This window comes from Tiliqua scincoides, chromosome 1, assembly GCF_035046505.1.
Source record: "Tiliqua scincoides isolate rTilSci1 chromosome 1, rTilSci1.hap2, whole genome shotgun sequence".
NCBI lineage: Eukaryota > Metazoa > Chordata > Lepidosauria > Squamata > Scincidae > Tiliqua > Tiliqua scincoides.
The window spans coordinates 111,480,115-111,494,634 of record NC_089821.1 but is presented as its reverse complement, the minus strand read 5'-3'; the positions used below and the strand labels follow the sequence as shown (position 1 = coordinate 111,494,634).

The 14,520-nt window shown below is 41.4% G+C and overlaps 1 protein-coding gene across 1 annotated transcript in view; it reads right to left on the bottom strand.

The window, feature by feature from the left end:
• The window catches only part of ITGA4 (integrin subunit alpha 4), a 55,085-nt gene that overhangs the window by 24,676 nt on the left and 15,889 nt on the right, over nucleotides 1–14,520 (bottom strand). The window contains exons 5-12 of the mRNA XM_066635138.1: nucleotides 14,443–14,510; nucleotides 12,352–12,478; nucleotides 11,466–11,551; nucleotides 10,258–10,329; nucleotides 10,029–10,166; nucleotides 7,964–8,075; nucleotides 2,440–2,534; nucleotides 743–833 (exon numbers count right to left, since the gene is read on the bottom strand). Coding sequence (XP_066491235.1) covers nucleotides 743–833; nucleotides 2,440–2,534; nucleotides 7,964–8,075; nucleotides 10,029–10,166; nucleotides 10,258–10,329; nucleotides 11,466–11,551; nucleotides 12,352–12,466 — 709 coding nt within the window. The 5' untranslated portion in view covers nucleotides 12,467–12,478; nucleotides 14,443–14,510. The remainder of the gene's footprint in view (nucleotides 1–742; nucleotides 834–2,439; nucleotides 2,535–7,963; nucleotides 8,076–10,028; nucleotides 10,167–10,257; nucleotides 10,330–11,465; nucleotides 11,552–12,351; nucleotides 12,479–14,442; nucleotides 14,511–14,520) is intronic.

The window sequence follows — 14,520 nt, the reverse complement described above, 5'->3', positions numbered from 1 at the left end:
CTGGGATAGAAATGTGACAACTCAAAGATAATATTCCTTGAATTCCTTTTCATTATTTAGCCTTATTGGTCCTTTGTGTTTGCTCTTTACAATATTTGTCAAAACTAATTTAATTTCCATATTGCTGTGACATGCAGTCTTATTCTATGCATGTTTACCTAGAAGTACATACTGCAGAGGGCAAGATAACTTGTTTGCATGCAAGGATTTATAAGATCACAGCTTTAATAATACATGTGACGAATCACTCCTATTTTTAAACAAAATGAAAACTGTCAGCACCACACATTCAAAGAGGAACAATTTATAGGCACCATTAGTGCTAACTTGGCATGTAGGCATTGTATAACACTAATACCATAAGGATAATATAAAAACTTTGAACTTTGGATTTTTCCCCCCTTACAGAGTTAAATTTTTTATGTTTTCCATTTTATTTTTTCCAAATTGCCTTTATATGCAATTGTATATAATTTACGTTATATGTAAAGGATAGTGGGGCTGCTGGAAAATGAAATTAATTTATATCTTCATTAACGTACACATAACCTGATCATTTCAGAACTGAAGTTTTAAAACTAAATATTTTGTGACTATTCTTGTCTTGTTAATACTGGTTTTGTTTTATTAATGTGTATCCTACCTTGGATCTATGATTTAGAGAAGAGTAAATAGGAAATCTTAACAGCAACATCATTATTTCTATTGTTTTAAACAAAAGAGAAACAAATACTTAACTCACCTGAATGTCCATTATTATCTACATCAATCTTTCCAGATATGGATTGACCAAACATGCGTAAAGTGTTGCTGATTTGGTGTCCTTGTATTCTCTAAAAATTAAAAGACGGACCTATCTTAAGAGATAAGCTCCCCATTTCAAAAGAAACTAACCCTCATATCCAGCAATGTCAGGCAATTTGGCCCTAAACTATTTCTGTCTATTCTCACTGTCAGAGGACAAATAAGATGTCTTGTCTCACCAGCTGCCATTTCTGGGCTGGTGGTGGGGACTGAATCTGGATTGTCTACATGCAAAGTCTACAGTCTGTCACTGATCTATGGCCTAACTCCTATTTTTTAAATGTAGTGTATTTACACTCAATATTGCATTTAACTGATGTTTCTTTTAGCTCCTCAGGAAAATTTTGCTCCACTCTCCTCATGTTCTGTTCACTCTTGCCAGGGTTGGCCAAGAAATTTAGCTGCCCCCCTCCCAGTGGCTCATCATGTGGTCCTTTGCAATGTTTCAGCATATAGAAGGTGGCTGGGTTGAATTCAGAATCAAGGAACACTTGGAACAAATCTGACACGGCCTTTGTCTGGAATGGTGGTTGTTCCTCCTGTAGTTTAAACCCAGCATCTTCTGCAATGTCATAAGATACCATGACTGAGGTAATGTTCTGTTCATTGCTGCTGTTAAAATACTGATATCCCAAGCAACAGCTTTTGAGTTGACCTTGACTCCTGAAACTTCAAGACTAGTATCATGCTACCTCTTTTCCATTCATTGCGGTTCCCTTCTGTACTTTTACTAAAGCATCTACTGAATATTTATGGAGAAAGATCAAAAAGACAGTCTCCCTTTTCCTAATAAGGAAACTTCTTCCATTTAATTTCTCCTTATCGCCTCCTGGTCCTTTGGTTTCCCCTTCCTACTTCTGATTTGGTTCTCCAATAGTTGCTCTGTGGGCTGCTCCATTTGGGGAAAATGTTTGGAAGCATCCCAAAATAGTCATCCTTCTGGATATGTACAGCGTCATTTTTAATGACCCACTCCTATGAACCATTTATGCCATGGGAATGAGCATTCCAGCAGTGTAAGCAGCTTTATAGCTGTCTCACAAGGGACAGTGCCAGAGAACATGGGCTGGCTGTCGCCACAAGTAGCAAATGGCCATAGCCGCTTGATGACAGACAGCAGATGGCCGCTAGTAGTAGTAAGATCGCTCCAGGGTTGGAAGGGGTGCAGGGAGTGGCTAAGGCAGGGAGAGGGTGGGGGTTGGGGCATGGAGGGGGTAAAACAGGACAAGGGGTGGGCGAAATGAAAAGACAATGGGCAGGGGAGGAGATCGGATTGGGCCCAAGAAGGGGACAGGTCTGGCGGCGGCACTAGTTGAATCCTAACTCCCTTCCTGGGCTCAATCCACCTTCACAAGTCAACGCAGATTTACGCCAGTGATAACGCTGGCACAGGCCCAAGTTGACCTATTGTGACAGCTGGTGCTTACCGTGGTGGAAGGGAACAAATGTTCCCTTCTCCCGAGGCGGCATCAACATGCTAAAACTCCCCCATGGGGCACAGTGGACACCACATTGGCGCCACTGCATTGCCACACAAGGAGTTAGGTAGGACTGGGCTGGCCATTATGTTAACTGTTCACTGTTTTATTCAATATTTATTAAACAACAGTTTCAGTGACAGTTAAAGAGATTTACCTGTGAGAAAGTTGGTGATATCCCATCTTTCCTGCCATTGTATATGTAAACTGCCCCTTCTAAATCATTTTCATGTGGAGCCCCAATGGCTATATCTATAAAAATATACAAACAGATGGTTAAAGTAATCACTGTAATACATATTCAGTTAATAACAAGTGTTCCATTCGATTTTTTTTTAACATAGAAGAATAAGAAGATTCTCTCATCCACACCCAGTTGCAAAGTTGGAAAAATAGTTCTCCATCTCTATTAATAGCCCCAATTCCCTGAAATAAACTCAGGGACACCAGATAAGGGTTGCACTATAGGCCACACCTTTTGTTTAATAATAAATCAACAGATGACAACTTAACTCTTTCAGTACAGGCATGCTATCTACAAAAGTGAAGGCTGGAGAACCTCCATTGCCCATGCAATCCCACTCTGACTCAAAGAACCAGTTCAGCCTTACACTGGTTCCTGATCCTCACTCCCAACACACCTTGAAACATGTGTCAAGGAGATCCTTATAGGCCATCAACAAGGCCATCAAGACCGGATCCTTTCTTCCTTCCATCCATCCTTCCTTTTTTTTCCTGTTGTGCAAGGGCCAACCACATAGGTCACCAGAATACTGTGGCTAGTTCTGTTCCAGCACTAGGACCCCAACTGAAAAAGGAACTATGCAGTCCATGTATGAAGCCCATTGCAATTACTGGCCATCATCTTTAAAGGTTGCAATCCATTACACACCTTCCTGAGAGTAAACTCCACTGAACAAAATGAGACCGACTTCTGAGTAGACACATGTTGTGCTATAAGTGAAGGACGATCCATGGACTTGGGTAAAAGGGTGAGGGGGGGACTTTATGCTGTGCAGACAGTGTTCTCTAGCAGCCTGTTTAGCCCAACAAAGTAATCACTTTGCACCAGGACAGACCAGTGTAGGCACAAAAGTCCAGCATTTCAATGCATGCATCACACAAACAGGGGAACATAGGAAGCTGCTTTGCATAGTGACAAACCATCTGTCTGTCTAACTCAGTACTGTCAACAGCTCTCTGGGGTTCAAGCCGGCTCTTCCTTCCTGTACCTACAGGGACTGAACCTGGGACCTTCTGCTTGTAAAGCACATGCTCAGTCACTATCAGTGAGATCCGGGCTTTCAGGGGAACAAGGTCTTTCCCTCTCTCCTTAGTCACAGCTTGATCAGTAAGTCTAGAGTACTTCCTTAGTTGCTGTTCAGTTGCGGTAGCCAGGCAAAACAATGCACATGGCTGCAATGGTTGCCAGAGATTACATTTCACTTCTCTTCATTCCCTTTATCGTTTCTCTTTTCATACCAAGTCATTTGCTACTGCCCTCTTTGCTCCCTTTCATAAATCAAACCATAGAAATACATACATCCTCATCTGCCTGTGGTGATTTATTTTTATTTCTTCCCAATACACATTACAGTAAACTCAGGAACTCTGTGGATTTTCTCACATTTCCCACTGGCCTCCTACAATGTAAAGAATTACTGGTACGTGTAAACATTCACTGAGTTCTTGGCATTTTTCATAACAGGCTTATTATAGCTGATTTATTTTGATTCCATTACTTCAAAGCTATCTAGAGAAAAATCTCAAAGCAAGGATTTAACATGTTAATAGTTATACAAACTTATAGTACACAGTCCCTCTTTAGAAATCTTACAACAGGTGACAGGAGAGCTTTTCAAAGAAATATATGATTCTGTATATACCAGTGGGAGAGCTGGGGGGGGGGGAGAATCATTCCAAAGAAGCGGCTCTAGTTTAAATATATATAAATATATTTAAAATTCACTGCACAGTTTTACCTACAAAATGAACGTTAATTAAGTGTGTTCAGAGGAAAGTGTGAAATGTAAATGTTGCCTAAGCTGCCTAGCAAATAAATTTAGCCATTCAGTCATCTGATGCACACAGAAGCAAATCTGGAGATGACAGAAACATTCTAGGCTGTACTGAAAATTATTATGCAAGTGATACCCAAGCCTAAGGGATAAGATTAAATTGAAATGCAAAGTACTAAAGATGAAAGCAAATTAAAACAACGTCAAAGAAAAACAAATTTGTTTAGCAGAAGCTGAAACACTACAATAAGATGAAGCAGTTGTAATAGGAACTATTTTATCTTTCTTGCTTTCTCTAAAACTTAGAATCCAGGGACATCCAATGAAATTATAGAGAATTCACTAGTGCATTGTGTAGCGAAGCCCAATAGCTTTGATAGCTATAAAAGAATTAGATAAACACATGGATGGTATCAAGAACTATTAGCTAAGAACCTACTCTGGGGATAAAGGGGGAGACAAAAAACTTCACAGAGCAAGATACCCAGATTACCTTGGTTTTCAAGTTGAACTTCTGACTTTTTAGGCTTTAACTAAGAGGCTTGAGAAAAGGAAACATGAAGTATATAGCATTTCCCAGAGCTTCCAGGACCATGGTTCTGCTGCAAGTCTGTTTTTCACTTGGAAAGTTGGGAGTCAAGAAGCTTATGGTTGGGGTGACTTCTAGGAGCCAGCACTAATCTCATCTCCTTTTCAGAAAAATAGTCTAGCATCCTAGATTACAGCAAAGCATTTGACAAAGTCTCTCATAACAGCCGTCTGGACAGAATGGTAAAATGGGGACTAGATTCTACTGTGAAAGTCTGCACATGTTCATGCAGCATGTTTGTAACAGTGCATGCACTTGTTCCACCAGCACCAACAAAGATAGGATTTCTCTGAAAAATACTTCTAGCAACTGATTAGCGCACTGGTGTGGGCAGGGCACTTTAAAGGCAAATGAAAGCAACCAGATTTAAGCAAACTAAATGGATTGTGTATGCCTGGATAGTTTTGTTCCTGAAAAGAGTTCAGAGATAAAAGAATAACAATCTTCACAAATACCTGAAGTACAAGGATGACTGTTTGAATAGCTACAGCAAATAATCCAAGGAAAAAGAACCAGAATTTGTTTCTTCAAATTAGCTTTTATAAGAACATAGGGTTTTTACTCACAAACAAAATTTCAGTCTCTAAGAACACAATCCTGAGCGCTCTCTGGACCAGCGCACGTCCCCTGCGCTTGCCTAATACAGTTGCAAATATGCCATAAGGCACATCTGCAACAACTTTTAAGTCAGTTGGGCTGGCGCAAGGATGTGCACTGGCCTGTGGAGGCCACATCTAACCTCTGCACTGACAGAAAGAGGTAAGTTTGTGTCAACTGCTCCAGACCAGTACAGGGGTTTGGGGAGGGCAGGGGAAGGGCAGAACGGGGACGTCCCAGGGTGGTTAGCAGGAGGTCTAGTGGTGGACCAACCCTGGGAAAGGGCGGTATCAGGTATTAGGCTGGATTCGAATCCCCCTACCCTAGCAGCCTGGCCTTACACTGGGCTGCTGAGATCTGTGCCACTGATCTCAGTGGCACAGATCTGAGTAGCCCAACTGGGGCAGTTGCCATGCAACACAGGGTAAGGAGAATTAATTCCCTTTATTTCAAGTTGCACGGCAGCCAGCTCACCACAGCTCCGAGCTGGATATGGGGCAGGCCAGCTGTCCTGCCTGTTCTAGCACGGGTTAGGCTGTGTATAGTGTACCACAGAAAATGAATGCATCTGTCAGTTAGTGAAACTGATATTTTATCAAATCTGGCAAAAACATTTTACAGTGTAACTCATAACCAGGTTAATCTAATTGGAACTGTCATCCTAACTATATTAATTCAAAGTAAAATCACACTTGGAACTTTTCCAAGTGAAGAATTTTCTGGAATTTTTCTGAGTGAGGGTTTTCTTTGCCAATTTAGGCTCTGTGTCTTATTCAGTACTTGCCTTCCATGCCTATGAACTTATGGTTTTCTATGCCTATGAGTTTATGGTTTAAGAAATGCATTCAGATGGTCATTTACTTTTTGCTTATGAAAGGTTTCCGCCTGTGATGTATGCAAATTAGATTGGTCAACAATTTAAAAGTATCTTTTTTAATCACCTGCATTTTAGCTGACACACTGATCAGCTGAATTCCCATATCAAAGAGACACTATAAATGCATATTTGAAATAACTGAAGTGTGAGATGACTCTGGGTTTAATAAACAAGCTCCCATTTATTGGGCATGGTCCAAACTAGCACTAAGAACTGTTCTGCCTGTCCACATATACTTTAAGTTTCCCACTTCAAATGACAAAAGCATTTCACACAGTGCAACCACAACCCACCCACCCCCATAAACCTTCATCCAGAGCAGCATCCCCAAAAACACAAGTGACTGCCATTACAAAGAGCTGTTTTCTCTCCCCTTCGTATAACTGGAAGCACATTGCACACACAAGCAAGGGAGTTCAGCTCTCATCCACTGCCCAAAATTCCTTTTGCATGTTGTTTTGTTTCCTATTTATAGCAGCAAACTAGAAGCAAAGCAAGCTCAACAAGACTTTATTTTCAAATATTACCTAACATTTAAAATTTAGACTATTTTAAGGGTGCAATCCTAACCCCTTATGTCAGTGCTTTCCAGCACTGACATAAGGGCAATGCAGCTCTGAGGTAAGGGAACAAACATTCCCTTACTTTGAGGAGGCCTCCGTGAGTGCAACTGCAGAATGCAGCACATGTCCCATTGGCACCGCTATGCCAGTGATGGAAAGCACTGACATAAGGGGTTAGCATTGCACCCAAAATCAATTAACAGTTGCATACAGAAAATGTATTCATGTTACATACTTTCAAGTCCCACTAACTTCAATGGGAGAGATTTAAGTTCTTGCTTAAATCTCCATGAAGAACAAAAGGTTAAAAAGTGCTTCATATGCGCTGGATTTGTGTCCAGTTAGAAATACACCAGCACCACAGATGGGCAACCCAATCCTGAATCTGGTGGCTCCACCAAGTGAAGCAGCGCCAAAAGCGGCTGTATTCAGCAGTGCCACCAAGGCTGCTGAAGGTCGGTCTCCTTGGCGGAAGAAAACTTTTGTTCCCTTCCCCAAGGGAAAGCCCCAAGCCCTGCAATGGGGCTTAAGTCTGTGCTGGCTATTTTGCCAGCACAGAGTTGAGAGAGTCCAAGTCAGACCTTCTAGCTCAAAAAGGAGTACAGGATCCAGTGGAGCAGATCTCTACTGGTCCCATTCCCTTCCACCTTGGTTCATTCCACTAACCTCCCCCCCCTCCCAGAATGCCTCCCTGTCACCCCCTGAGGTTTCTGTGACATGATTCAGGAGGGGTTCTTTATTTAGAAAATGCAAAGCAGGTAGCAGGTTTTATTTTTACACAACCCTAACAGAACTAATACCTGCTGGCCTGAAAGCAAATCATTAAACCTCTTCTCCTATATCTTCTGCTTTCCACCTTTCCATTCCATTTAGGGTCCAACTACTTGCTCTTAACTGAGGCAGTGGCATAGGAGGGGGAGATTACCCTCCTACTTCTGCTGCTGATTCCTCAACAATAACTACCCTGCTTCCAAGCTGCTATCAGCTCCATTAGGAAACACTTGTAGGTTTATATTGTTATATGTACTTATTCATACCTTCAAAGCCATCATTATCAATGTCTCCTAAACTGGCAATTGATTCTCCAAACCGTGCTGCATATAAATCACTCCCAGCCAGTGCGGTCTCCAACTCAATCATTTTTGCTCCCTAAGAGAAAACAAACAGTAATACTATACTACAGTGCGTTGAGAGGACTATAAATGGCAAGCATGTTTCTAATTTTTCTTTCAAAAAAGTATATCAGAATTTTCATTGCACAAGGAATTGACATACGACAGGAAAACACAAAAGCACAATGCAAGATCCAGAAGAAGAAAACGACAAGTGATTATGTAAAACTGAGCACTTTGAGGTCAATGAAACTTCAACAGGAAAGAGCTAAAGATGCGCTCAACTTTCCACTGAGATCAATGAGATTTCAAAGTGCTCAACCACAGAGAGAGAGAGAGAGAGAGAGAGAGAGAGAGAGAGAGTTTTCAATATGGCAGTTACCAAGGCTGACACCCAACTGAACGAATAATAGGTAATTAATCATAAGCTTTTGATGGATGCTTGCATAAATTTGCATATTAACAATCCATTGATTTGACCAAAAAGACTAACTTTATTTATACAGAGGATACACGCATCATAACGTGTTTCTAACATACTCGTAAGCAGAAGATTGACATTTTCTTGCCCTGTTTCCTCACCCACCTACCCAGCTGCTACTGCCTCCTCTCCTGGATGGGTCCCTGAGATGGGAGAAACTCTCAGGTATCCAACAGTGAGGACCTTTGTTTCCTAGCTGGAGGAGGGAAAGGCAGCAGTACAGACTGGGAAAACAATCAAAGGGGGAGAGGCAAGACTGATATCAGTACTTGATTCACTAATGTGCCAGATATGGATTAAAAAAACAAAAACCTGAACTCACAGTGCACTGAATATAACAAATAATTCTAGATATTAGGTGAGTCTTCATTCTTTACTACTTGTCCCATAGACTCTAAACAGTTTGTGCCAACACTGGATAACAGTGCAAAAATGTCTGTGGATTGTACCACTTCACACTGTAGGTGGGGTACTGCAAAATTTGACTACTACCTGAGAAACAATGTTTCAACACATGGAAACAAAGTATCAGGGAGAGTGGTTCCAGTCTAAGCGTTTGCCTTGCTGCACCAATTTATATGTAGGATTAAAAAAAAAAAAAACAAATTCAGGGAAACATTCACAACATGGTTTCTGCCTGCAGTTTGACATGATACCCTCGAGAACAGTGTTTCTCAAACCGTTGGATGGGATCCACTAGGTGGGTTGTGAGCCAAATTGAGGTGGGTCCCCATTTATTCCAATATTTTATTTTTAGTAAATTATACTTGATGCTACCATGCTATGTGACTGCATCTGGGGAAATGTTACACATCTGTACTTTTAACAGGTTACTATGTGTATGCTTTTAACAGTGATAGTAAATGGGACTTACTCCTGGGTAAGTGTGGGTAAGATTGCTAAAAAATTTTCCTTCTTGATGATGTCACTTCTGGTGGGACCTGACAGATTCTCATTCTTAAAAGTGGGTCCTGATGCTAAAAGTTTGAGAACCACTGCCCTAGAAACAGTTTTACAACATGTGATTTCCTTCAGTGTAGCCCATGCTGGATTTCTGTGTTCCATACTTGCTCTTCAATGAAACAAGAATTAATGATCTTATGATGGGCCAAATTTTGGGGGTTACCAACTTTTTTACTGGCAGGATTCTTGTATCTTTAACAGCTACTTAAGAACATAAGAACAGCCCCACTGGATCAGGCCATAGGCCCATCTAGTCCAGCTTCCTGTATCTCACAGTGGTCCACCAAATGCCCCAGGGAGCAGAACTTCATCAAGCGATTTTTTTTTCCAGTCACCTCATCTCAGGAAAAGAATACTTTTACTACTTCCACTTCTGCCTATGGGAACCATCAAAAGCACAAATATCCTGTGGGAAAACTTGAATGAAGGAGTATCACTCAGTCATTTGTATTTACTCAGTTCCTTGTGTTAAAGGAATAAATTCTCCTATCTCGAGTGTGATATTAGTGCAAAAAAAGGCATCTTTAAAAACAAATAAATACTCACAGAGCCTGAGTTGATGTAAACATAAACCCTTCCTTCTTCTCTGACTTTACTGTACATTGGAGATCCAACCAGTAAATCTGAGAGACCATCACCATTCAGATCCACTGCACAGAGAGTAGCTCCAAAGTATGAACCAAGCTGTCCACGCACAAGAAAGAAATTGAGTTAAACAGTAATCAAGGCAAACACAGCATATATGAAGTCTCAACCTTTACAAATATTGCATTACCTTTTTACCCTTTAATTCAGTCAAAATCAGTAGTTGTGGAGATGGTGTTGTTATGATTTTTAAAATGTATGCCTAAAATAAAGATAACAGAAATAAATGCAGATACAGTATATTATGTATGTTATGTGTGAGCATGTGCATATTTTTACACACACACACACACACACACACACACACACACACACACACACACACACACACACACACTAATGTTGTAAACTGCCTTGGGTACCAAGTTTTGCAAATAAAATAAATATACTGCACCATGTACCAAAACAGCCAAGTACTAAATAAGTCTTGAATAGAGGTTGGATTTGGATCCCAAAAGAAGCACACTGCCCTAAAAAAAACTACACTCCCAGCACCACTTCACACGTTACAGCAAATGATGGATCCCCAGCTTTCTACCAGAGGTTGACCGTCTCTATCTTCATTCACTGGAGCAATGTAGGATGTGAACTTCCACAACTTCTGTTATCAGCCGTCACTGGTTGCCTCTTAGCTCAAATCCACATTATTCCCTTATGAATACAGATTCCTAATACAGGGTCAGCCTATTTATACATGGATTTTTTATACACGGATTTGACTCAACACAAATGGCCTCTGCAAATGAGAAGGAATGTGCTGATGCCCGGAGAAGGGGAAAAAGTATCCCTTTAAAATCAGTTTAAAAAACTGAACAGTCCTTTAACAATAGCCTCCTTAATGAGAGAGAGAGAGAGAGGGTAGCTGGCTGACAATCCAATCCTTCTCTCTCCAGGTGACCCTCCCTTCCCCCTGAGCATGAAAGAAAGGTGATCACTTTGCATTGGTGAAGGGAGGGGCTGAGACCTTTCTTTCTAAGTACTTGGAGGAAGAGCTGATTGATGGATTGACTCTTATCTTACATCACAAAGGTCAAAAAGGCTGTTTTTAAATCACTGGAGCAAAGAAACTTTGTTTTTTAAATTGATTTGCTATAGTGCAAATCATAGTTTTTTGCCATCCACTTGAATGCTTGGAACACAGGAATAATGAGGCTCAACCTGTAGTGCAGATGAAAACCACACATACATGCCATAGCAAAATCCCTGTGAAAAATTTAGCTATACTCAACTGTAATGAAACCTGACAGTCATCTTTTCTGCATTACAACAGACTGTAAATTTGTTTGACACACAAATATTGTGACCCACACACCACAAGGAATAAAAAATTACTCTTACTTTACCAATCTGCTCCTGTTGAGGAGCACCTCCAATTATTTCTATACTTGTAGGAGATAGGAAGTGACCAGCGCCAACAGCATATCCTGTGCACAAGAGAGCAATGAATGAACACAGTGGGCTTCAGGTTCTATTAAGCGTACACTGATATTCTGCACGATCACCAACATGAAACGATTCTACTTCTGATTCACGCAAACACCTGGAAACATGAGAACTGCTTGAAAATGCCTAGGAATGCCTGAGTATGTTTCCTAATGAGGTAGCTGTGTGCACTCAATATCACCCACAAGATTTTGTTTTTGGCAAGCCACTAACAAAGGGCATCTTCAAGCAACTCTCAGTACACACTGAAGGTTGAATCCTATGACCAGCAGTGGAGGCATATCATTGGTTTGCCATGGGCAAGGAGCCAACAGGCACTTTAAGCACTTGCCGACCAACACAGAAATGTCTGCTTCAGTCACTAATAATATGCAGCACAAGAACCCCTTGTGGAATTACCTGCAAGGGAAAGGAGATAAGAACTGCATGTATTGACCTCCATGCAGTTGGTGAAAGAATGAAAACTGCCTGTGTATACACAGCTGTATGCATGGAGGGCTTTCCCCAAATGATAAGGAACCTGCTTTGGAAAAATGTCCAAAAGGACTAATATCTCAATAGTTATGACAAAGCCCTATTAAAATTAATGGGACTTGTTAGCCAGGGCTTACTTATCTCATTGATTTTAGTCACAACCAACTTTCTTATATTCAATTAAGTTCTTTCCTGCCACTTTTATCCTGGACAGCAAGGCCAGTCTTAGCTAGTCAGAGGAAGAAGGTTTCCAGCAACTGTATTAAACTGAATAACTGCATAAATATATGAATAACATCTCAGTTACCTAAATAACTCCCAAATTTTACTTGATCCCCATCTACATATGGAAGAAAGGTATTTGCTGTTTTATTGTATACAAAGATGGAACCAGTCCAATAATCTGATCCTGGAGCTCCCATAATAATTAAATCCTGAAAGAAAACAAAATATTTACATCTTAAGTTCTGAAAGATGTCAGACAAGGTCACAGACATTTTTGCTCTGTGTTAAAGTCTGTGGCATTACTTAGCCATAGCAAAATGTGGTATGTTGTTCAGCAAATGCAATGAAGTCAAACATTTTGTTTTTGAAATTGTACCAGCACTTTCACTGCTGAAAATTAAGCCTGCGAATAATTCCAATAGGGCCACAAGAAAAATGAAACACTGCTCATCCCGGCAGAATATTTTAGAACCCATAGTTCTTGCACAGAACATAAAGGTGCATGGGAAAGTACACTGATCTTTACAGCCACAAAGGAGATGATATTATCTTGTTCTAGCTTAGAATGGGTTATTCAGATAATGAAACCTTATGTCCTATTATATATTTTTAAAAGATAGAACATAATTCTGAATTTAAAAATAAAGTACTTAACATGTATCAAAAATTTTGCTGTGCTGAGTTCTCTTTATATATCCTTTCCCCTTACACACCCCAAGAAAGACGCGAGACAAGTGACACTGCACCACATTGATCGATAAGCCAATCATGCATCTCAACAAATCAACAGCAGGTCCTGTCTGAAGCTCCTCCACTTTTAGTGCTGGCTTCTAACTAGATGAGGCCATACAATTTGCCTCTTACCTTATTGGGCAGTCCCAATAAGTCCTGACTCCAAGCTGTGGGCCATCAATTACCAGTCCAAACTAATTAAAGCCAACCCCAAGGAAGCTGAACTGCACTGCTAACCACAAGCTAGAAAGCATTTGAAGTTGGCTTTGCAATCCAAGTCTGAGGGATGACCAGTCAGCATGCCTGAGCCAGGCAACATTTAGGGATTTGTACTAGTCCCCCCCCCCCCCCCCACCGACCCTGCTTACATCAGTGTGCACACCAAAATTCCTACTATTTAAACTCCAGCCCACAGGAATATTTTTTCTTGGGTGCGGTGCAGCTGTGGCCTTACCGTTCTGGCGTGCAGCAGCTAGTGCTTGCGCCATATGATCTTAGAGCCTCACACCAGGGAGCCACTTCTGCTGGTAACAGGCCCAAACGGCTCTGTGCCCCAGTTTTCTGGGGAAGTAACTCCCCGATGCAAGGCTCTGCAATTGCACAGCATGAAAACTGGTTGCTAGATGCCGGAACAGTAAGGCTTCACCCCCGCTGCTCCCAGAATGAATATTGTGGTGGGCTTGAGTTTGCAGGCCCCTGGTTTAAGTAGTAGGGATTGCCGTTAGCTACCCTGAGACTTTTATGGCCCAGTCCTATGCAGTCTCCGTGCTGAGAGAGCAGGGTCGTCAACATGAAGGCCACCAAATCCAATCTGCCACCCTAGTGGAAAGGCTGGTTGAGATGAGTAAGAGGGATGAGACACTGTGTACCAGTTGCTACATAGCCCCCTGTTGGGCTCCTGAGAACTATGTCAGCTCTGTTGCTGATGTAGTGCTGCAGAGCTATTGGAGGTATCCTGCTCAGGATGGAGGTTCGGGATCTAGTAGCCAATGACTCTGCCTTGTTCTGTCCCTGCTCTAAACTGCCCTGCCTCCTTCAGTCCGTTCTTCACTGCCCTGCTCTCTGCCCTTTTCCTGCCTCTCTGCTGGAAGGGCTGTGCCAGCAGCCAGTCCATGCCCCACTGGTGGTTGATGCCCCCCACTGGAGGTTGATGCCCCACTTTCTGGCTGATGCACTGGCACCTGTACAGCAACTGGTGACAGAGGGGCTTCTGCAATGGCAGGGTCATCCTTGTGCTGGTGTAGTTGGCAGTATATCAGTGTTCACCAGGGATAAGATTGGGCCACTAGTGAAAGGCAGGATAAAAATGGAAAACAGAAACATACATACATATAGAAGGTATAAAATATAAGCAAGGACATTGTAAAAATCAGTACAATTTCAGTTCCTAAAACAGTTTTAACTGAAGAACAGTATTCATAACACACACATTCACACACACCTCTATGTAAAATGTAGCTATTCCAGCCTGGCACGATCCATATTTTTCTCCATATTTTTTCCAGTAATCTGAATATTC